Genomic DNA, 24511 nt, shown 5'->3' on the forward strand with positions numbered 1-24511 from the left:
TATTTGACTTTATTCCTGGATATATGGAGATATTATTATATTTGGAGTTCATAGTTAGTATTATTAGTATCATGACATTCTGGATCATATCGTATGCAATACAATACACATTTAATTTTCATTTTGTTCCAGTAGAGTTTTCTTGATTTTTTTTAATTCAGTGTTTTGTCATAATATATTGACAAGACCACCAAATATCGTGATATTATTTTATGGCCATATCGCCCACCCCTAGTGACTGGACTACTTGTGGGTAAACCTGATGAAGTTTTTGGTCAAATTTGTTCAGAAATCTATAAAACTCAAAATATCATCACTGTAAACTCTGGAATCATCACAACCCTATGAATGAATAAATGCATATTTTATTAACCAGTGCAGAAATGACACATTGTGACCGCAACTTAAGAAGGGAAACACTGAAATGTCGGTTCTGCTCGGAGCAAATAAATTTTTTATTCAGATTCTGAGCCCTGATACTAACCAGCACATTTCTCATTGACCGCCCAAAAAAAGGACAGTAGGGCATTCATCTCTATTCACACTGCATCGCCAGTTAAAACGTCTCCGTTACTGACACATTAATCACAGTTAAGAACGTAACCTCCATCTCCATTAATGAACCAGAGCTCTTTATCTTTCTTTTTTCTCTCCACAAGCTTGTTTTCTTCTTCCCAACTAATAGACCACTGAAGTCACGTCGTCATTTTGTAGTCGGCACCATGCTGTTTTTTATATGCCCATATTTGGGTTTCCGTGTCTAAGCGGTTTAAGTGAATGGGGAATTTGAATGGGCTTTTCTAAAATTGCCTCGATCACATTCTGTGTTAAATAAATACGTTCAGAACCATGTACGCTTTATTCTGTGTACATTTACCTCCTAAATATCACTGAATCCTCTGAATTTCAAGATCGTTTAAGGGATCGTTTATTTAGAAAAATGCTAACTTTAAGCTAATGCTTAACTGACGTCATAGCACAGCAGCAGAGAATGACACCAGACTCGATTCTGCAGTACACCAGCGAACTCCGGTCAGATCGAGTTTTGCATTATTCTTCTTTTTCTTCTTCTTCACAGAGGATCATTATAGCATTTAAACAGGTGAAAACTCTTATCAGTCTGGTTATGTTGAGTGTTCAGTGTAGCCTCAGATAATAACAGAAAGTGAGCTTTAGCTGCTTATTTAGTTACAGTCATTAGTTTATACTAATTACAACACAGCTGATCCAAATAAACAACTAACCAATCAACTATGTCAACTACTAACTGTGATACATCAGGAAAACTAGCAGGACAGAGTTAACGTTACTCCAGAACCACAGAGCTAACCCAGCTGACTTAAGAGCCATAGAGTCTTAAACACTTAATAAAAAAGGATTAATATAGGTTTTTTCCCCACTGAAACATTTTACAACGAAAAACCTTAACGTAGCTTAACGTACTAAAACAACGAGCCAGAAACACCAAACATCTCTGATTTATTTCACTGCATAATAAAGACAGTAAATGGACAGTAAAATGTGTTCTGGGCTAACTCTGTGCTGCTTTAACAATCAGTTAATTCATTAGTTGCATCAGTTGTGTGTAATATGTTGCTGTAAGCTTACGGCCGGGATTTGCTGGTGTTGCGCCGAAAAGAGTCCCCTGCCGATCTCTGCAGCTGCGCTGGGAGTTCACTGAGTTCACTCCGCTGTAGCATTAGCTTAAAGCTAGCATTTTTCTCGTTACGACTCTTAAACGATCTCATAATTTAGAGGATCCAGTGATGTTTAGGAGGTAAATGTGTACAGAATAAAACGTACTGATAGAATTTTCATAGAATTTTCCAGGTAGAGTTTGCTGGTGTTGCGCAGAATCCAGTCCGGGGTCATTTCCAGCCGCTGTGCTGTAACGTCAGTTAAGCATTAGCTTAAAGCTAGCATTTTTCTCATTACGACTCTTAAACTGTATCGAAATTCAGAGGATCCAGTGGTATAACATAAGAATAAAACGTACAGGGGTCTAAACATATATTTATTTACCACTCAAATTTCCTTTTCCTTATAGGAAAAAAAAACGCTTAGACACAGAAGCCGTACTAGGACTACAAAATGACGCATCAGCGGTCTATATTTTGCAATATATAGACTTCAGCGGTCTATATTTTGCAATATATAGACTTCAGCGGTCTATATTTTGCAATATATAGACTTCAGCGGTCTGTTTTTTGCAATATATAGACTTCAGCGGTCTATATTTTGCAATATATAGACTTCAGCGGTCTATATTTTGCAATATATAGACTTCAGCGGTCTATATTTAGCAATATATAGACTTCAGCGGTCTGTTTTTTGCAATATATAGACTTCAGCGGTCTATGTTTTGCAAATTCTTTCAATCGTTCTCAGCACTATAAGCGCCCTCCCCCTGGTCCAGTCACAGAAGCCATACTAGGATTACAAAATGACGCATCAGCGGTCTATATTTTGCAATATATAGACTTCAGAGGTCTATATTTTGCAATATATAGACGTCAGCGGTCTATATTTTGCAATATATAGACTTAAGCGGTCTATATTTTGCAATTCCGTCAATCGTTCTCAGCACTATAAGCGCCCTCCCCCTGGTCCAGTCACAGAAGCCGTACTAGGACTACAAAATGACGCATCAGCGGTCTATATTTTGCAATATATAGACTTCAGCGGTCTATATTTTGCAATATATAGACTTCAGCGGTCTGTTTTTTGCAATATATAGACTTCAGCTGTCTATATTTTGCAATATATAGACTTCAGCTGTCTATATTTTGCAATATATAGACTTCAGCGGTCTATATTTTGCAATTCCGTCAATCGTTCTCAGCACTACAAGCGCCCTCCCCCTGGTCCGGTCCATCCTCGGCTTCTCGTCTTTATGCATATTTAAATGAACGTCGTGTTTATATTAAGATGAACAGGCACTACAACCAGTAAGGAGATCAAATTACATCACTAATTATTAACATACATACATCCTCTAGACTGCTAAAGTAGTTTTTTTTTTTTTTTCACAACAGAAGCCATCGTATCCCCTTGGTCATATGCATAAAGAGCAGGTCGACATTTAAAAAAAAAAAAAAAAAAGCATTTACATGTAGAACATGGTGTTCCGTCACTGTCTCAACTTTTTAGTTAGGTTTCGTCTCTACTCAACATAGTTGTACAGTTACAATAGAATATAATCTTCTTTTTTTTTTCTTTTTTAATTACATCATCATATACAAATAGGACGGCGTGGACCACACGCGTTTATACAGGTATGGTACATACACAGTTCCATTGCAATCCAAATGAAATCAAACAACGATATGGATTCCTATAGAGCGTAACATTTTTCAACGTCTAGGAAGTTTTTCTTAACGTTTCCTTGTTTTTGTCGCTTTTTTAACATTTTTAACAAGTATGACACTACGTATTTTGTCTTGGTGTTCGAAACACTTGCATTTTTCACTTTTTTTTTCGTAATTTTTTTTTTTCTCTATACATCAACACAACTCATACACACACTGGATATAATAAAGATGTCTGATATTATTCACCCGACACATCAATTTATTGATTAGCCCCCAGTATAACATGGTGCGCCTTTTTTTTTGTGTGTGTGTGTGTTCTTGTGTTCTAGTGACCGATTCTGGACTATTTCCACAGCGAGAGCCGTAGTAAAGCCTTATAATCATAAAGTCGTTGAGTGGTTGAGTGGTTAAGTCGTTTTTGCTAGGCTGGACAGCTTATATATCCATACAAATCATCATGTAAAAGCTGGTGGTGGGATTTCGCATTTCGCCTCCCGATCTATCCGGACTATATATATATATACTATATATATATATGTATATATACTGTACATATACTCCGGCTACGTGTCTTCACTAGTCTGTTAATGTTAGGCTAAATGCAGTGAACGCAACGTCTACGAACCTCCGTTTCTAAACTCTTGTGTAGCTTCCTCTGATAAATATAGACATGATCACCAACTGGACTCCCAAAAAACTGGATTTTCCCATAATAATGCAGTAGCTACTGTACTACTCTGAAATGAGATAAATGTGAACGTCTGATGATATAAGAAGTAAGTCTCCATTAAGATGATATATCAGAACTGATTTTGGCTTCAGGACTGGGTTTGATGGTGTGATGAAAGTTCTGGTATTATTAGATGACAGCACCATACACTGTTAGAATGGAAAGACAATGTTTAGAACCTTAAGGAACTTTTGGAGGTTCTTCGCTTTTGGAAACTGTGGAGGAAACTCTTTAAAATGCACTTTTATTAGCAAGTGAAATCCTCTTAAATGTAGTCTATATATCTATATCTACATATATATAATATTTTTCATTTTATGATTATTAAAGTAGTTTTATTAGAATAAAATTCTATTAAATACATTCTAAATTCTAAAATGCTAATTTTTGAACAAGCAGGTCATTTTTCTATGCTGATAAACGTTGGACATGTTCAAGTAGCTGCACTGTTAAAATAGCAATCCGCCAAAGTCACAAGAGCGCACCTGGCTCTAAAAGGGAATTAACTAAAAGTGACACACTAATTGGGTTATTTCAAGTTACACAAGGTGTACTTTTCCCGTCGTTACGCTAGCAAAGATACACTGACGCTAGCATTTAAAGACTCATTTTTATTCTCTTGTATGAATAAACATGGTTATTATGTGGACAGTTTTGTACATTGATTCGTCTGTGCTTTTATTATTTCTTCTATTTTTTATATATTTTAATTTTGTATTTTTTGTCTGAAAAGCACTTTTAAGTTAAGATAAGATAAAAAAAAACTTAAGTTAAGTTAAGATAAAGCTTGATAGGGCATTTAATCCACGTAAAGTGTCATATGTTGGTGTTAAGTGTCAAACCTGCTATATTTAAAAACATTTTAGTTTTTTTTAAGAAATAAGAATAGAATTAAAACCAGCAAAGTATCGAGCTACCAAAGTAATAAGACACTTCCAGTAGATAAAATTACCTTAAAATAAGGGAATTTCTGTTAGAAATTAGCTAATTATTTATAGAAAATTCTCACAACAATGCAAAAATTAGATGTCAGCTATTTAAACTAGATTTAAGAGGATTTAACTTGCTAAGATTTTAAAGAAAAGGTTCTTAGAGGAACCCAATCTTGATAGGATAAATAGGAAATAAGTCATGTTTCCATCCATTTAGATGATGTATGCCAGGGGTGACCAATCCTGCTCCTGGGGAGGAACTACCTTTCAGCAGACTTTAGCCCCACCCCCTAATCAATCCCCCAAAAAACTGATCCATCTACCTACTGCCTCCAGCAGTGATTGAGTGCTCAATCATTGTTAGATTTGAGATTGTGATAGTGATGGGGATGTAACCTGAAGGACAGTAGCTCTCCCGAAGCAGGGTTGGTGACCTTTGATCTAGGCTACCATGATTGGGCCTGGGAAGTGTTGGGCCTGTGGTTTACAGTGCAGGAACCAGGTTTTATACCAAAGAATCCCAAAAGTTCTTACATGATCCTCGGAGGGCATTTGTGAACGTTTTTTTTTTATGAAGTTCTTGGAGGAGCCTGTAGGTCCTCAAGAGTAACCTAGAGGTTCTTAATAAAGAGACTCTTCCACATTTATTTTATACAGTGTAGGGGTGGACAATATTCAACAACCTGGATGTTAAAGAGCCACTAAAGCATAAACTATATATTTTTCCATGAATAGCTGAAATGTGTTAATTTGCTAACCTTTATAAACTGCTTTTATTATGGTAATATTTGCCTCTGCAGCACCCTCTCAGGTTCAACTGTGCTATAGGCATGAATATGAGTCTCACTACCGCTATCAGAGGCACACTGCTGCTGCTGCAGCTCAGCCAATCAATAAGCTCTCCCTCCTGCCCCGCCACTAAACCCATACATCACCCAGTGCTCCTCCCAAACTACCCCTCAGATTTCTTGCTATTTTTCAACTTTGAGCAAAAATCAGTGGTTTTATTCCCCCTTTAAATCAGAATCTTGTTTTTTTTTTCTCTAGAATGAAGCATTTTACATCAAATCAATTTCACATTAATGCATGACTTGTTTTACTTTGTTTAAACTGATTAATTATGCCAGTTTTGTTCTCAAATTGGGTGGAGTTTCCCTTTAAAGAAGACTAATTAGTTGCTTGATTCAGCATAATACGTTAAATAATATTATTTTTCTGGATTATTTAGTGCACTGATGGTTTTGTGCCATTTTTGAAAGGTTTTTAGGGTCTGATTCTGAATCTGGTTCAGTTTTACCCTTGATGTGATTTGTTTGAGCAGGTGTGAACACAGTAAATGCACTCAGACGGGGCCAAAACTACCTTAACATATTCTGACATATTTTGGTGTATTATTTTGCTATTTTTTTTAACTGTGGCACACTTTGTTGCACTTTTGGATTCTTTTTTTTTTTTTTTACATATTTTACGTAAAAATATGTAAGTTTACAGAATCATTAACTGATTTAAGACCAGAGCAAACCATACTACATACAATAGGTGTGAAAAGACCCTTCGATTGTAGCTTTGATTCTACTTTATCTGCTCTAAATCTCCAAATACTGTGATTTGGAGATACTCTGCCTCAGTCCTGCAATATATTTGCTATATATTGGCCACACCCACACTGCCGCCAGCTCTTTCTGAAACCAGGTGACCATTAGACCATTAGACCAATAGGTGCTTCCTCTATAGACGGACGCCAAGCCACTGACCTCAACAGAAACCTCAGCAGGAACCTCAGCAGAAGGCTATCGATGCGTCTAACGAGTCTAAGCACTAAGCAGCAGGGCAATATCAGTACATATATATATATATATATATATATATATATACAGGGACGAAGCTGATATTTTAGCTAATTTTATACGTAATTTTATATCGTATTGCCAGGCGAATAGCTCTTTTAGGCGCACAGGAGACCAGAAACGAGGTAAAAGCCCACCCCCCCCCCCAAACCCTTAAACAAAACAGATATTAAACAAACAATCAAACAAACAAATCAACAGACAAGCAAACAAATAAAAGAAAGAACGAAAAAAAAAAAAACGAAAATTAACAGTGACTACATTCATGTCAACATTTTTTTTTTTTCTTTTTTTTTTTTTTTTCAATCAAGTCTGGACAAGTGAGCATGAATGACAGTCGGTCACGTACTGCAAAAGCTACCCAGGGTCCATTCGTTACTCTAGGTGCTGGGATACGAATGATCATAATGATGATCATGATGATGATGATGATGATGATACAGAGATGCAACAGTATCATAGAGCCTTCATCTGAGGTTCTGTGCATTCGTGGAATCATGCTATGGCTGCGAAAACAGTCTCTGAGCATGTTCACAGCGAGAAAATGCAGTAAATTAGTCAATGCAATGGACTAATCGAGAGTATCCGTGATAATGATGATGATAATGGTGATGAAGATGACACATGATGACACAACGACGCAACGGTTCAAAGCAAAGCAGAGATATCTTCCTCTAAAAGATATATAGTCCGATTTTTCTGGTTTCAACACGTCTCGGGTTCGAGGAAGATAAAGGAAGGTGTGCTCGAGGGGCTGAGATGTAGCGCCTGCACGCTAGCGCCCCCGGTGGCCACTGTGAGCATTGCATCCAGTTAATAAAAGATGAAAAGATGGCCTGAGGAAATCCTGGGACGGAGGGTTACATGCATAGCACACATGCTGCTATACATAAAAAACACACACACACCTCGACATCAAGAGGACAGCGAGAGAAGAACGATAGCTAACGTGTACAGCACACACACATACATATATATTCACACATATATACACACACATACATACATACTGGGTTAACGGAAGAAGAGGAAAAAGAGGAAGAAGAAGTAGGGAAGATGATGGAGGAGAGTAATGATGGTGTGTTGTTGTTGTTGTTGTCATTATATATATTTTATATGTATATTTTATATATATGTTTTCTCAGCAATTACCGTTGACTGTTGGACCAAGACAGTAAGACAGTAAGACGGTGAGACGGTGGACTGGACGCATATGCAGCAATGCACACACTGACTCTGCTACATAAAGACTATATGTATATATATATATATTTATATATATTTTTATATATTTTTTCGTACCTCAAATAAATGCAAACCAACGATGCATCTGAACGGCCTCGTCCTCAGGCCACATGCCTGTATACATATATAAATATATAGTAGTAGATGTATCAAGATGCACAGAATTCATATCCAGCACACCTCCACAACAACAGCAACGAGACGGCGACGACGACAACTAAAAAAAAAAGGAAAAAAATATAAATAAAAATAAAAACAATAATAAAAAGTCATGTCGAAATGTATCCCTGCACTTGCATATGGTTGGGTCGTTCATAGACATTAGTTCATATAGACACGAGTCTATATGTGTTTTTGTATGAACAAACGTGTATACTGTATATATTACAATAAATGTTTTTTTTCTCAATATATATATTATATATATATATATATATATATATATATATATATATATATATATATATATATATATATATATATCGTGTACGGTCTCCCCACCCTCAGACCCTCAGAGGCCTTAATATATATACTGTGTAAATATATTGTCGTTTAGATTACTAAGACGTTTATATTTTTTATTCTGGTTTTAGACGGCTTTTAGCGCATTGGTTTGGGCAAAGTAAATGTTGCTCTTAAAGTCTCTGGCTTCACGCCGGGCTATTTAGATCAGACAATCGGAGCTGCCTCCAATGGTGTGTCCTCCTCAGGTGATTGGATTAGATCTCCTCCACGTAATTGGCCGGGTACAAGCCCGTCCGGCCGCTGTCCAGCCGCCCCCTGCACCAGCCCTGGTCGTCCTCCTCCTCGATCTTCATCAGCTCGTCTCCTGTGGACAGAATTAACAAAGATACAAGGTTTTGTTCAGGACATTGACATTGTAGATACTAGTGCATCTCAAAAAATGTGAATATCATTAAAAAGTTAAATTAGAAAAAATTGAAACTCATATATTATATAGATGTATTAAACACAGAGTTATCTATTTTAAGCGTTTATTTATTTTACAGTTGCAAAAAAAAGTATGTGAACCCTTTAAAATTACTTGGATTTCTGCATAAATCAATCATTAAATGTGTTCTGATCTTCATCTAAGTCACAACAATAGAAAAACACAGTCTGCTTAAACTAATACCACACAAACAATTATATATGTTTGCATAGTTTAACCCTTGTGTGGTGTTCATATTTTTGTTACTCGTTTACTTTGTTACTTGTATTTAATTCAGCAAAATTAAGCAATTCTACATTAAAATGCTTTACACATGCTCGCTTCACCTAAATTGCAAGCAATATAAACAGCTTACATGGTTAATATTTGCCCTTTACCTTTCTTATGTTAAATTTCTTTTAAAAAGTGCTACTCTTTTTTTATTAGTTTTTTTAATAAAATGTAAAAGAAAATGAATTAAACTCAAGATATGAGTAGAAAATTTGTTTAGTTTCAAATTTACAAATGAAGCAATGTTTATTAGCCCTTGGCCAAACATACTGTATGTAATATAAATGTGGGTGGGGGTGGGGGGTGTACAGTATGTGTTTATCGAAAATGTGTTTTGATATATGTTTTTCACAAAAAATGAGCCAATGCCAATGAGTTTGAGTTAGAAAAAATATTTTTTTTAGTATCATTTGATGAAAAATGAAAACGGGTCCCACAGACCCGAACACCACACAAGGGTTAATTGAACACAGCATGTTAACATTCACAGTGAGGGCGGAAATAATATGTGAACCCCTAGGCTAATGACTTTTCTAAGAGCTAATTGGAGGCAGGATGTGATGAGATTGGACTTGTTGGTTAAAGCTGGCCTGCCCTATAAAACAACACACACATCAATTTTGAGTTTGCTGTTCTTAAGAAGCATTGCTTGAGTTGAGCTCTCAGAAGTCCTACAAGTTCAAGAATTGTTGACTTGCATGAAGCTGGAAAGTGTTACAAAAGTATCTCTAAAAGTCTTGATGTTCATGTGTCCATGGTAAGACAGACACATTAAGACAAATGGAGAAAGTTCAGCACTGTTGCTACTACTCTCTCTAGGCGTGGTAAAGTCCTGTAAAGATGACTGCAAGAGCACAGCGCAGAATGATCAATGAGGTGATTGGTTTGGGGCTGCTTTACCAAGACATTTTGCAGGAAAACTTAAGACCATCTGTTCACCAACTGAAGCTCAACAGAGGATGGATGATGCAACAGGACAATGACCCAAAACATAAAAGTAAATCAACGACCGAATGAACGGCTTTAACAGAAGAAAATAAACACAGTGCCTTCTGGAGTGTCCTGACCTCCTGAACCCAATTGAGATGTTGTGGCATCATGACTTCAAGAGAGCGATTTTACACAAGATATCCCATAATATTATAGCTGAACTGAAACAGTTTAGTGAAGAGGAATGATCCAAAATTCCTCCTGACCGTTGTGCAGGTCTGATCTGCAGCTACAGGAAATGTTTGGTTGAGGTTTTTGAGGTTTTTGCTGCCAAAAGAGGATCAACCAGTTATTAAATCCAAAACCACACAAAATACACATACTTTTCCACCCCTCACTGTGAATGTTAACATGTTAAAACCATGCAAACATAAAGTTATTTGTGTGGTATTAGTTTAAACAGACTGTGTTTGTCTATTGTTGTTATTTAAAAACATTAAATGACCAATTTATGCAGAAATCCAAGTAATCCCAAAGGGTTCACATACTTTTTCTTGAGGCTGTACCTATATAATATATGAGTTTCACATTTTAAACTGAATTACTGACATAAAGTAACTTTTCAATGATATTCTATTATATATTTTTTAAGATGCACTAGTATATTTACCATTTAAACAGGCTACAAATAAATAAAAATGGAGATATACTGTTAATAGACTATACAGGTGTTAGGGAATACTACTAATAATGACTGAAACTAACTGCTTCTCACTATCCTTCACTACCCTTCACTATCCTCACTAACTGCTGACCACATCTGTATCTGTGGCTGAAGTTCCCCGTTGGCAGCAGGTGTCCAGAGACCAATTACACCATCTGCTCCTTAACGTCCAACCATAACAATCTCAGCTTCCTGTGGTCGAGCTGCTCTTTGTTTTGGAGCACACCCTGTTATCACTGCAGCTAAATCCTCACAGAAACTGCTTATTACGCTGTACTCCGGCCAGAGTGTTGAGTCAGAAGGCCGTACAGCTGTTCCAGCTTCCAGAGGTTTGGGTAGATTAATAGTGGCTTCTTATATTTCACTATAAAATAAACATGTAAGTTTTTTAACCTAAAACATAAAGCACCATGAACTGTAGCCAGGGGTGATTTTAGGATATGAGATAAAGAAACTAAAAAAACAGGTTTTAGAGCACAATAATTGATTGTGGTGACGGACAGTTCTGGTGGAAACAGGAGAGTTGAGGTGTACATTGAATTCTGCCGTGATTTGATCAGCCGTGGTTTTATGTTTTTTTGGATACAATCCGGGTTAGCACCCGAACATCCCTTTCAGACAGCTTCCTCTTACAGCGTCCACAGTTAATCCTGTTGGATGTGGTTGGTCCTTCTTGATGGTGTCTCGCTGACATTACCATGGATACCGTGGCTCTTGATGCATCACAAAGACTTGCTGTCTTGGTCACAGATGCGCCAGCAAGACGTGCACCAACAATTTGTCCTCTTTTGAACTCTGGTATGACCCCCATAATGTTGAGTGCATTGCAATATTTAGAGCAGAACTGTGCTCTTACCCTGCTAATTGAACCTTCACACTCTTACAGCTCTTACTGGTGCAATAATGTGCAATTAATGAAGATTGACCACCAGGCTGCTCCAATTTAGCCATGAAACCTCCCACACTAAAATGACAGGTGTTTCAGTTTCATTGTCCAACCCCTGTATATAGAGGACAGGTGTGTTACTCCCACAGCTGCATTCTCCATTATCTGGTCTAATTTAAATAGCTAAAAGTGGAAAGTTACTCAAAACTCAGTATAGTATATAGTTTTTTTAGGGCATCTTCTCACCCTAATCTGGGCATTGCAATCACATACATTTCAGTGCATCTCATAAAATTAGAATATCATTGGAAAGTTACTTTATTTTAAATAAATGTGAAACATGTATATTATATAGATGTTTTACAAACTGATTGATTATGAGATGGAATGACAATATCCAAAAGTATTGGATGGAGCTCCATCATTCCGGAAAACACAGTTCTTCCGCTGTTTAACAGCTCAATACTGGGGGGATTTATACCCCTCTATAGCCTATATTCAATTTATGCACCTGGCTTTAGGAAATAGGTTCATGACTTTTCTATGACAAGACAATTATAAGATTTAAACAGGTATATTAATGCATTTAAATATGTGTCACCAATTGGTGTACCATTAAATAAGGTACTACATTAATCAGGAGGGGTGTCCACAAACATTTGGACATGTACTATAAACCATGGTGTAGCGTTAGCATGTGCGCTGTACCTGCTTTGAAGCTTAGCTCGTCCTGTTCCTGCCCGTCATAGTCATACAGCGCCCGCACTCGCACCCCACCACTCGGCTTGTCCTCCTCGAACGAGTTTCCACCGCCGTTGGTTTCGTTGCCCGAGTATCCGGCGGGCTGTTCATCATCTGACCATTCTGCAGAGTAGGCCTGGTTCTTATCGTAGCTGCTCACGCTGCGGGAAGGAGGAAGAAGAATGTGTAAAATTGGTTAATGGGTGATAAAATCATTGGGATCATTGGTAACCATTGGTAAAACCATATGTGTATAGTGACAAACTTGAAAACCCATTATCTTGCCCTGGCATTTCTATCCTTTTAGAGATTTATGAATGTATTTTTCTTTCTTGTCATATTTTTATAGTGTGCAGGCACGTGCAGATGCAGATAAAAATATACTTTAACTATAAAAGTATTAAGCAAAGGGATGATCAAACAGAAAAGGGTCAACAATGTCAAACAGCACTAACAAGGAGATATCAAACCAGAGAAGGCAAACAGTCCAGAGGTCATACACAGCGAGGCAAATTTATTCAAAATATATCAGAGGGCAGGCAAAAATCGAGGTCGGCAAATAAAACAAGGCCAAAAACGAGAGATAATCACAGGCAATAGGATAACGCGTTGACTGTACGAGGATAGAACCATCAATACTCAGCAATGACTAAGAGCAAATGAGACCCTTATATAGGGTTGAACCATGTGGCTAATACTCAGGTGATCTGCTTTCTGTAAGAGTTTTATGTGCTGTGTCATGTGATCAGGATTGTGTGTAATGTCAGTGTGTGTGGTGCATCCTGGGCAATGCAGTCCAGAGGCTGTGTTTTTTTGTTTGATTTTTGCTCTATTAGTCATATTTTCTTACCTATTTCTGAGATTATAAACATTGATTTTACACCCCGCCTACAGTATATTTTCACATCTTCCACTTGCGCTGTTTAAATATCACCAGTGCTATAAATACATCTACTGGAAATGAGGTGTGTTCAGGCCAATTTCTGGCGTATTGCTTAATACTCTTGGCAACGGAAAGTGAATTGTCAACCAAATGGAGGTAGCTGCGCCGTTAAAATAGCAATCCGCCAAAGTCGAATATATGGATGAGAATTAGTTCATGCCTTTTTAATTTGTTTTCCCGCTGTAACAATAGCAAAGACACACTGACGTGGATTCATCCATTGATATCCAATTACAAATGACAACAGCACAGCTTAAATTTAGTGTAGAGCAGGAGTGTCCAAACTACGGCCCGCGGGCCATTTGCGGCCTGTTTCCTTTTTTGGAGCGGCCCGTGAGGTATTTTAGAAATAGAATGAAAGTTGGCCCGCTGTTAAGCAGGTTTTTATAACGCTAGGTGTCAGAAACGGGCCAAAGAGTCTAAAAGCGGAGAGGGTGCGCATTTCTAGCGCAGAAAAACGGGCCAAAGAGTCTAAAAGCGGAAAGAGTGCGCATTTCTAGCGCAGAAAAACAGAGCAAAAGAGTCTAAAAGCGGAGAGGGTGCGCATTTCTAGAGAGTCTAAAAGTTGCCAGAATTAAGGAGTTTAATATTAAGAGACATCATGAAATTAAACATCAATCTGAAAAATATTAGTTTAGACAACACTGTCAAAGATAAAGATAGTAAGTAAATAAAGTAAGTCAAGTAAAATGGTGTGTAAATGAAGTAATCAGGAAAAAAGTATTATTTAAAGTGGTATATTTCATTATTTGTTTTATTACAGAGTCTGTGGCCCGTGACTTCAAATATATTTCTCCTTCTGGCTCCCAACAAAAAAAGTTTGGACACCCCTGATGTAGAGAAATATAAACTGTGATAAAAACAGCGCTTCAGTCTCACCTGCCGCGATCCCCAGGCTGTCCTCCATGTTCTGTACTGGGTGTAGCAGGAGCCACTCCATCCGGCTTCTTCTTCTCTCTCTTCGCCACAGCGTTAGTGGCATCAGGATTATACTCCTTTACAGATAAAAACACACACGATACAAACACATCACACACTCTGACATCATGCAGCATCACAGCTTGGGGAAATAAAAAGGCATAAGGCCCTATCGTACACTTTGAGCAAGGTGCGTTGTGATGCTTATTGCTGTCTTACACCCTGAAAACTGTGCTGTTAAAATAGCGTCAGAGTTTAGGGATAAATCTTCACTGATGGTTTGGTGTGGTGGTCTGGAAGTGAGGTGTTGTTCAGGTAAATTTCTGGCATGTTCCTATATATTTTGGTGGTGGAAAACACAGGGGCTCCACTGACTGATTAAAACCCTGACAACAGTCAACAGTCAGAGTCCATTCCTATAGGTCAGGGGTCGGCAATAGGCAGCATCTCGCCTGTGAGGTTGTTTGAACTATAATGATCGATAATAAAAAATATACAATAAAATGCAAAGCTTCTCTGGTGAGCTTCTGTTTATATCCCTCCCCTGTCTCTCTCTCTGTTGCGCTCGGTGTGACTTTAGTTTCTGCCCGTTCTCATTTTTCCACCCGTTCTTGGGTTCCCTATCTTCTTGTAGGGGCGTTTTTTTTTTACAGTCGTGTCCCAATTCACTAGCTGGGACAGGGATAGTGTAGTGTACCGCGGCTCTGAAGACACAAGTTCGATCCCACGTGATGAGCGGTGTCTTTATTTGTTTATTTATTTTTTTTCTTTCTTCTTGGGTTTACCTGCTTTGAGATTAACTGTTCTGCAATTGGGTTCAACAACCCTCTGGGCTGGAGAGCTACTAGTCTGTAGCACTCCATCCTATTACACTTCATTTTCCAAAACTTTTTTTTTTTTTTTTTGAGGCCCGCCACGTAATGGCTTGGAAAATATCCCTGATATAGGTGCTCCGAGCAGAGCACAAAACCCGACTTTTAACTCAACAATAAATAAAATAAAGAATAAAATTACATCTAAAAGGAACATCTGAACACAATTTGGTGAGACTTCATAGCTTAACTTTACTAAACGAGAAGTGGTGTGTAAACTACAATCCCATAGAGATATTTAGGATGTTATATAAACTGTGTACCTCGAATTGGGGCCAGTTCATATGCATGCCAGGGCCGTGGTTGTTGCTGAACCATTTCAGATCTTCCTGCGTGTTCGCAGCCAGAATAGTGCGTTCAAGCTCACGATACACTGAAGCATAGCTATAAATACACACAAAAACATGAAAAATGTGATAAGCAGATGAAGTTTATACACACAGGTCAGGAATAGAAGTTTAATCCAACATTAGACTGTATAATAGAGGCTTTTATTCAGTTACGAATGTATATTTACACAATATTTACACTTCTACTCCTTACATTTTCACACAAGTATCTGAACTTTCTATTCCTAACATTTTAATAAAAATAGCCTCGTTCCTCATTTCATTTCAGCTCGTTTTCATTCCGGCCTCTCATCGTTCAATAAAACCCCCATCCAGATAAATCTCTCCATCCAGATAGAGTGAATCTGGGTGTGATTGGATGTAGAGAAGTATAAACATATACCATTCCGAATCCCTATTGGTTTATACTGTGATCCATCACACCTTCACCATCACCCCCCCCCCCACCCCCCCTCCACACTCCAGCATTTAAGAACATAGCAGACGTATGTGGTCTAGTATGAAGATGATCCGTGCAGAGACTCAAGAGAACTCCAGACAAACTCCAGTCCAACTAAACTATAACTTTAATATATTTACATTCTACTAAATAAAATACATTCATTTACAAAACACTAGGGAACAGCCTAGTGCATCCCAAATTTATATTATCAACATTAACATTTTAATATTTTAACATTATAGTCATTATGGCTTTTAGAAAAATAATGGTGTTTTACATTACTTTTACTTTTATACTTTAAGTAGTTTTGAAACCAGTACTTTATTAAACCAGTACACTTTTTTACTTAAAGAGGTAAAAGCTTGAGTTGTGTGTCATGTTCTCATCCTGTTCTGGTTCTCTCCTGCCTGTGGCTGTGTTTTTGTGGCTCTCCTGTGTGTTCCTCCCTTGTCTCCGCCTTAATGTTTGTTCGTAGCTCCGCCCCCTTGTTACCTGTCCCAGGTGTTTTCTGTCCACTTCCGTCTATTTGTATTTCCGTGAATCTATGCCCGTTTCCTGAGCTGTTTTTTCAACTTTCCTGTCTGCTAAAGAGTTAGAGTGGCCAAGCCTTCTGACTCTCTTTCTCTAGTTCGTTGTCGAGCTTCCTCTTTTTCTTTTCTTTGTCTGAGAGTTTGAGTGGTGTTCCCTCTCTCTCTCACTACTCTTAGAAGCTTCCCAATTCCATGTTCGGAAGGGGATCACTCCCTAAGTTTCTTAAAAGCACCTGTAAACTTCATAGTTAGTTTGGGAAGGTTTTATTTACGTTTACGCCAGTTTATAAGGGGCAGCCAGTTCTCCCCTGGCGTTCTTTTGTTTATTATCCAATGTGCTTTCCCCACGCTCGGCGTGGTTTTTTTTTTGTTTGTCAACCCATTCTTAAAATCAACTCCTTTTGAGTTGCTTTTCTCAGCCACTTCCCTATTTGTGTTCAATTGTGTTTTATTCTTGAGTTTACCTGCTTTGAGGTCTCTTGTCCTGCACTTGGGTCTGTTTACTACCTGGTTCAGAGCCCTACAGATCTGCTTGTATTCTGTCCTAGTTTATTTCTTGTTTAATTTATGTTTATTTTGTCAGTTTTTATTTTTGTTTCTTGTTCATCAATAAAACTTGAACTTTCATGCCGTCCTCGCCTCCCAGCTGCAACCCTCACAAGTTGATACTTTTACAGAATCTTCTACAGAAGTATTTCAAACCCTAGTATCTATATTATAAGTTATTAAATGATAAGAATATAGATTAAAGTGAATAAATAATGGATAATAAGTAAAGTATCTGTGTGAGATTTTGCAGAGAGCAGCATCAGGCTGACCTTTGGTTCTCGGTCAGGTTGAGGTGGCGTTTGATGTCCAGCAGAACCTCTTTGAGGAAGGTCAGTCTCTTCACCTCGTGCTGTTGGCACTGGTCAAACACCTGCTCCATGCTCTCCATGTACTGCGGCTGGCACTTGCTTAACTCTTCTAGAGACTTCTCATACTTCTCCTTAGCCTGGGACACACACACACACACACACACACACACACACACACACAAAACAAAACAAATAAAAAAAAAAACAAGGTTTAACCCTCCTATTACCTTTGGGGTCAATCTGACTCCATTTAATGTTTAAATCCTCTGAAAAACGGGTTATTTGATGAAGACAGTAAGTAAAACATGAGATGTTTCAAATATATCCACTTCAATGTCTGTTTTATTAGGCTGTTTTATTGGCGTAAAACATAAGAAATCTCTATATTTTACACATATTTGTGTGGTAATAATGTTGAGCTCATTTTTACATTCAGTTTTTCTATCTTTCTCTAAACTTTCCTTCAGTTTAGGCCATGACTTAACAACACAATCCTTATAATACTTATAGAATAGTAATAAACCACTTATTATAACACAAGATCCACTAATCATGTGTCAAATAAACATAAAAAAAAATGGTAAGTAAACTTTGCTAACATGTTATCTAATTATCTGAAATTATAATCATTTATTGGAGGTTTAAATTGCTGAGATCATATTGACTCAGAGGATAAAGGGTGTTATTAAATTGGAGGATAGGAGGAGGGTTAAAGTGAATGCAACATGGTGAAAAAATCCAACTCAACACCGATACAGCACTTTTAGCTTTTAGTATTAGTTCTAGCAGTACTTCTAGAAGTACTATGGTGTAGGGGTGTGACGAGACACTAATATCACGAGACGAGACGAGACACGATATTGGGTTCACGAGAACGAGACGAGACGAGATTTAAAAATAAAATTTTAAAGAAAACGTCAAAAATGAAAAATGGCTTAAAACCTAATGTTTTTTTTTGACAAAATCATATAACGCAAACTTAACAGACTGGTTTCTCTCACACATTGATTCTATAAGAAATAGAAATAAGAATAAAAAATAAAAATAAAACTTTTCTAGGTCTTATATAGAGCAAACAATAAGTGCAAACTACAACCAGTCATATTAAGACTATGGTTTGTGTTTTTTTCTCTCCTAAATCTCTTGTAATTTAACTCTGCAGAACCATAACCAGTCATATTAAGACTATACTTGAAGTGCAAACAGAGACAGAACAAGTTTTTTAATACAGTACAGAGTTAAGGGATTAGTACCCCTGCCTATGAAACAGTCACGTGTAGGATTTACTTACAGTATTTATATATGGTTTGTGTCTTGTTGGTCACTCTGTTACCGTTTATTGTTTCCACTGGAGCCAAAATGCAGCCAGACATACAACTTAAAAGTAGCAGAAGCATCTTCTATACAAATACCTGAATTTTCCTCTTCTGCTGAGAGCTGCTCTCACTGCTCAGTCATCATACTCTATCGCTATCGCTACTAGGTTGCCAGATCCCTCTTAAAAAGTCCACGCTTAACTGTTTTTTTTGCCCCGCGAGACAGGTTTAAGCCTGACGAGAAAAATTGTCTGTTTTGATCTCGCGAGATCTCGTGCCACGAGATCTTGTCACACCCCTACTATGATGGTCTTAGAATGTTCAATAGACATCACATTAGAACCTTCATGAGGTAAAGTAAAGGATGGAGTGCTGTAAGGAACTTTACACAGGCTTTAACATGTATGTTACACATACAGCACTGTAGACATGGATTAATGTTCTTTTTTAACCCAAAGTTAAAAATATACAGCAAATATAATATACAGCTCTGGAAAAAAAAAATAAGATTCCACTTAAAAATGATGAGTTTCTTTGATTTTACCTAATTAAAAAACCTCTGAATGTAATCAAGAGGAAGATGGATGATCACAAGACATCAAGCCAACCTGAACTGCTTAAATTTTTGCACCAGGAGTAAAGCAGCATAAAGTTATCCAAAAGCAGTGTGTAAGACTGGTGGAGGAGAACATGATGCCAAGATGAATTAAAAAAAACTGTAATTAAAAATCAGGGTTATTCCACCAAATATTGATTTCTGAACTCTTAAAACACTTTATGAATATGAACTTGTTTTTTTTTTCTTTGTATTATTTAAGGTCTGAAATCTGCATCTTTTTTTTGTTACTTCAGCCATTTCTCTCTCATTTTCTGCAAATAAATGCTCTTAACGAGAATATTTTTATTTAGAATAAGGAAGAAATCTTGTCTGTAGTTTATAGAATAAAACAAAAATGTTCTTTTTACTCAAATATATACCTATAAATAGCAAAACTCAATGAAACTCCTTCCCATTTCTAGTCTCTCTGTACCTGCTGACTCTCTGTGTGATGTATCTCTCAGGCTCTGATCGATGCTTATTTAAAGAGCAGAAGGTCTGTGTGCTTATCCTCGCGCAGGATGTAATAGCCTTTTAATAATTCAGCAGAAAGTGTCCAATCTTTTCATCTCCAGTTTAAACATATTAACACTTTACATCATACAATTTCCTCGCCATCAGAATGATTCACGATCACCAGAGATACAAAGAAAGCACGGGAATCTGTGGGGGACTGTTTCAATAAGGGGACATATGGAGTGAATTTTGTGCCAAAAGTTTTACGTAAAAAAATAAAATCCACAATCAAAATTTTAAGAATCAAAAGTAAAACATGTATGTTGCAAATTCAAAAGAGAAAAAATATATATCAAATATATATATTTAAATATACTTGGTTATTTTATTATTCTTTGCACTTATTTGAAAATTATTTTAGTTTGGATTTTGCCAGTCTTTGCTTTCATTTTTGGATTTTTTTGGATTTTCTGTGGATTTTTGTGGATTTTGCTGCTAAAGACTTTTGCTTCTGGAATCTCTCCTTTGCTTCTGCTTCATTTTTTTGGTTCTGATTTTTGGCACACTTTTCACGGGTGGGCGGGGCTTAGAAGAAGGCGTTCCCCTTTAATCTCTATTGGTCACCTACCCTGAACCCTCGTCTGAGACAGACCACGCCCACCCCGCCAGCTTCAAGCGCTCTTCCAAACATGGCGGAGCGAACGGGGTTCAGCTCACAGCAGCACCAGCAGGTACTTTTCCAATTAAATTTCATACAGACGTTATGTTTAATGTTATATTTCTTTTTTAAGTAAGTGTTTAACTCTATTAAGATGCTCATGTTAGCGGGGTGTGCTAAATATCCATGCTTAAATTATACTAGTTAGTTAGTGAACACTAACCTACCTAGTCAGTGAGTTAGCTAGTTTACCTAGGTCATCTGGTCAGTGAGTTAGTGGGTTAGCTAAGCTAGTTAGGTTACCTAGTCAGTGAGTTAGCTAGTTAACCTAGGTTATCTGGTCAGCGAGTTAGCTAGCTACTTAACCTAGGTCATCTGGTCAGTGAGTTAGCTAGCTACTTAACCTAGGTCATCTGGTCAGTGAGTTAGTGGGTTAGCTAAGCTAGTTAGGTTACCTAGTCAGTGAGCTAGTGGGTTAGCTAAGCTAGTTATTATGCCCCAGGGTAAAGCCAAGTAAGTGCTGATTACGGTTAACTAGCTAACTCACTGACTAGGTAACCTAACTAGCTTAGCTAACCCACTAACTCACTGACCAGATGACCTAGGTTAAGTAGCTAGGTAACTCGCTGACCAGATAACCTAGGTTAACTAGCTAACTCACTGACTAGTTAACCTAACTAGCTTAGCTAACCCACTAACTCACTGACCAGATGACCTAGGTAAACTAGCTAACTCACTGACTAGGTAGGTTAGTGTTCACTAACTAACTAGTATAATTTAAGCATGGATATTTAGCACACCCCGCTAACATGAGCATCTTAATAGAGTTAAACACTTACTTAAAAAAGAAATATAACATTAAACATAACGTCTGTATGAAATTTAATTGGAAAAGTACCTGCTGGTGCTGCTGTGAGCTGAACCCCGTTCGCTCCGCCATGTTTGGAAGAGCGCTTGAAGCTGGCGGGGTGGGCGTGTTCTGTCTCAGACGAGGGTTCAGGGTAGGTGACCAATAGAGATTAAAGGGGAACGCCTTCTTCTAAGCCCCGCCCACCCGTGAAAAGTGTGCCAAAAATCAGAACCAAAAAAATGAAGCAGAAGCAAAGGAGAGATTCCAGAAGCAAAAGTCTTTAGCAGCAAAATCCACAAAAATCCACAGAAAATCCAAAAAAATCCAAAAATGAAAGCAAAGACTGGCAAAATCCAAACTAAAATAATTTTCAAATAAGTGCAAAGAATAATAAAATAACCAAATATATTTAAATATATATATTTGATATATATATTTTCTCTTTTGAATTTGCAACATACATGTTTTACTTTTGATTCTTAAAATTTTGATTGTGGATTTTATTTTTTTACGTAAAACTTTTGGCACAAAATTCACTCCATAGGGACAGAGAAGTGTTTGATGATTTTAATATATTATACAGATAGAAAAGTATATGATATTATATGTATATCCTCCTGAGACCCAGCTTTAGCTTGCATATAGTTACAAGAAATTAAGGGTGCCGGAACAGCACTTTATCTGAGGAGCTCCTGCTGCTGTTCCGCACTGTATGACCGTTTTTATCCAAGTAAAATAGAAAAACAACAGCAAACAGGTGGGAAGGGATGGATGTGGGTAAGGTGAACTGGAAGTGGTGGGTGGGATTTAAAAGAGGTAGGACCATGTTTGTAATGCACTATATTGTTACATCTATAAGCTATAAAACTTTCAATAAAAAACTTGGTGACAGATGACAGCAATTATTATTCACTCAGAAAAAAAAACGAGAAGAATGGAATTGCTCAATCGATCCACAGGGAAAAGTTCTGAGTACTGAATCATTTCATTCATTTATTCATAAAAATTTTACTTTGTCTTTGTACAGGAAGTCGTTTCTGCAAAAACGTCCTCAATACGTCCTCAAATGGGGACATATATTTTTATTTAGTTTATTTAAATTTTTTAAATTGAGTGTAATGTTGTCAATTGACCACTAGATGGTACGGGAAGTGTCTTCACATAAGGCCAAAGGGTCAGTGTTTTAAATGATTAAATAATGAAGCAGTAATGTCCCCGTATGAGGACGCAGGGTCTCAAGAGGATATATATATATATATATAGTTTTTCACATTTTATGTCCACATTTCAGGACCAAAAGAAATGCTCTTATATGGAAAATTAAAAATGAACGTTAAAAAGAGTCTGTATATATATATATTTTGGTACAAACAACAAAAAATGTCTGTATTTAAGTATGTATATACTTCACAGGTCCAAAGTTTAAGAACATCTAAGTACTATTGTGTAGTAGTGCAGTAGCAGTGCTGTATGGAGCAATCTGTGCTTTTTTTCTTTTTTCTTTTTATCAATTTTATGACTTTATTACTGCAGTTTTTCACCTGTCAGACTAACTCTAATTCTTCTCCTCACTGCTGAAACTGAGACGTAGTCCAATCATGTTAATCTGAGCTAAAGGTTTAAGCTGTTGTTTCCATGTGTGTCAGCCAGACATCTTCCTGTAGCAGTTTTCTCCAGTTTAAAGTACTTTTAAAGTTTAAAGTATTTTTAAAGCTGTAGGAAAAAACAGTACTCACCACTCTCTGGTTTTATCTAAAGCTAATAATCAATAATAATAATAAAAGAAAAGACTTCTACTTTTAACAGTTACAGAGTGTCTGTGTCTTTTTTGCAATACTACAATTTTGTACACTGGATTTTGCATCATTACTAGTTATTGACTGGACCTGAAGCAAAATTTTAGGAAAAATGGGGGTGTTCTAAAACTTTTGACCAGTAGTGTATGTAATGTATGTTTAAGTGAATTTGTAATGTTAAAGTATCAGTATTTAAGTATCAGTACACCAAAAAAAAAAACACTATGTGTAATGCTGTATATATTTCAATACTAAACTTTACATGATACGGGGAAGAAATTCCTATTGAAGCATTTATATGTTTATATACAATATTTTTATTGGTTCGACTTAATTGGAAAATTGGTAAAAATGTTTTTTTTTTTAGAAAACTTTTAAGGTATATATATATGTGTATATATACGTATATATATATATATATATATATATATTTACGTATATGTATATATATATATATATATATATATATATATATATATTTACGTATATGTATATATATATATATATATATATATATATATATATATATATATATATATATAAAGTCATATATTATTATATATAATGTATAATGAGTCTAACTGTAAAGTGTAGCCTCTTTGCTGCAGACGAACAGTAATCTGTTCCTCATCTGTCGTCTCTCCACAAATAGAGAAGACTCCCAATCCACCCAATGAGATTAACCACTCAACCACTCATAATCTGTCACCCAGACTGGTTTTAAATAGTAGTGAGTTCATTCTGTCTATTCCCACTCTGTTAGATTCGGAGGAAAGGGCAGTGACTCGGTTCATATACATCAGCTCACAGATGCAGCCTTGAGCTGATTAATCAACATCACCCTAGGAGTGATGAGGAGAAAGAGCGCCATCTACTGTACCCACTCAGAGAGAGAGCAAGGTCAATTGTGCTCTCTCAGGGCTCAGGGCAGCTGATGGCAAGCTGCATGAACGGGATTCGAACCAGCAACATCTTGGAGCCCTGTGAAAATACACTCTTGACTATTGTAGCTCTGGATCAAGCTAAATAATTAGTATGACCAAGCAGTTTAACCAGCAGGACTGACCACAGTTCACCAGCAAACCCTGCCAGCTGTCAGTGCAGACACTGCTGGTGTTAATGTAATGGTTAAATCTGTCACTCATTTCCTCCCTCTCTCTCTCTGAGCTTCCTCTCACCTTCTGGACGTCCTGTTTACACTTCTCCGTTTTCTCGTGGAGCTTCTTCTGCTGGTCAGGGGTGACGGACGCCTCGGCTTTGCTGTTAGCCTCTCGCGAAGCCGCCAGCTTCTCCTCCTTACAGGCCATGTGGTACGTCTTCTTCGCCGTCTCCATCTGGACACACCAACACAGACCAT

At 37.1% G+C, this 24511-nt stretch overlaps 1 protein-coding gene across 2 annotated transcripts in view; it reads right to left on the reverse strand.

Moving 5' to 3' along the window:
- Window positions 1–425: 425 nt before the first annotated feature.
- The window catches only part of LOC103035372 (protein kinase C and casein kinase substrate in neurons protein 1), a 114674-nt gene continuing 90588 nt past the window's right edge, over window positions 426–24511 (reverse strand). For both annotated transcript variants that reach the window (XM_022676806.2, XM_022676807.2), the window contains 6 exons: window positions 24333–24488; window positions 17442–17617; window positions 15565–15685; window positions 14391–14506; window positions 12536–12729; window positions 426–8894 (listed from right to left, as the gene is read on the reverse strand). In XM_022676806.2, the coding sequence (XP_022532527.1) occupies window positions 8785–8894; window positions 12536–12729; window positions 14391–14506; window positions 15565–15685; window positions 17442–17617; window positions 24333–24488 (873 nt within the window). In that variant the 3' untranslated portion in view covers window positions 426–8784. The remainder of the gene's footprint in view (window positions 8895–12535; window positions 12730–14390; window positions 14507–15564; window positions 15686–17441; window positions 17618–24332; window positions 24489–24511) is intronic.

The sequence above is a fragment of the Astyanax mexicanus genome, chromosome 13 (assembly GCF_023375975.1).
Source record: "Astyanax mexicanus isolate ESR-SI-001 chromosome 13, AstMex3_surface, whole genome shotgun sequence".
Classification (NCBI taxonomy): domain Eukaryota; kingdom Metazoa; phylum Chordata; class Actinopteri; order Characiformes; family Acestrorhamphidae; genus Astyanax; species Astyanax mexicanus.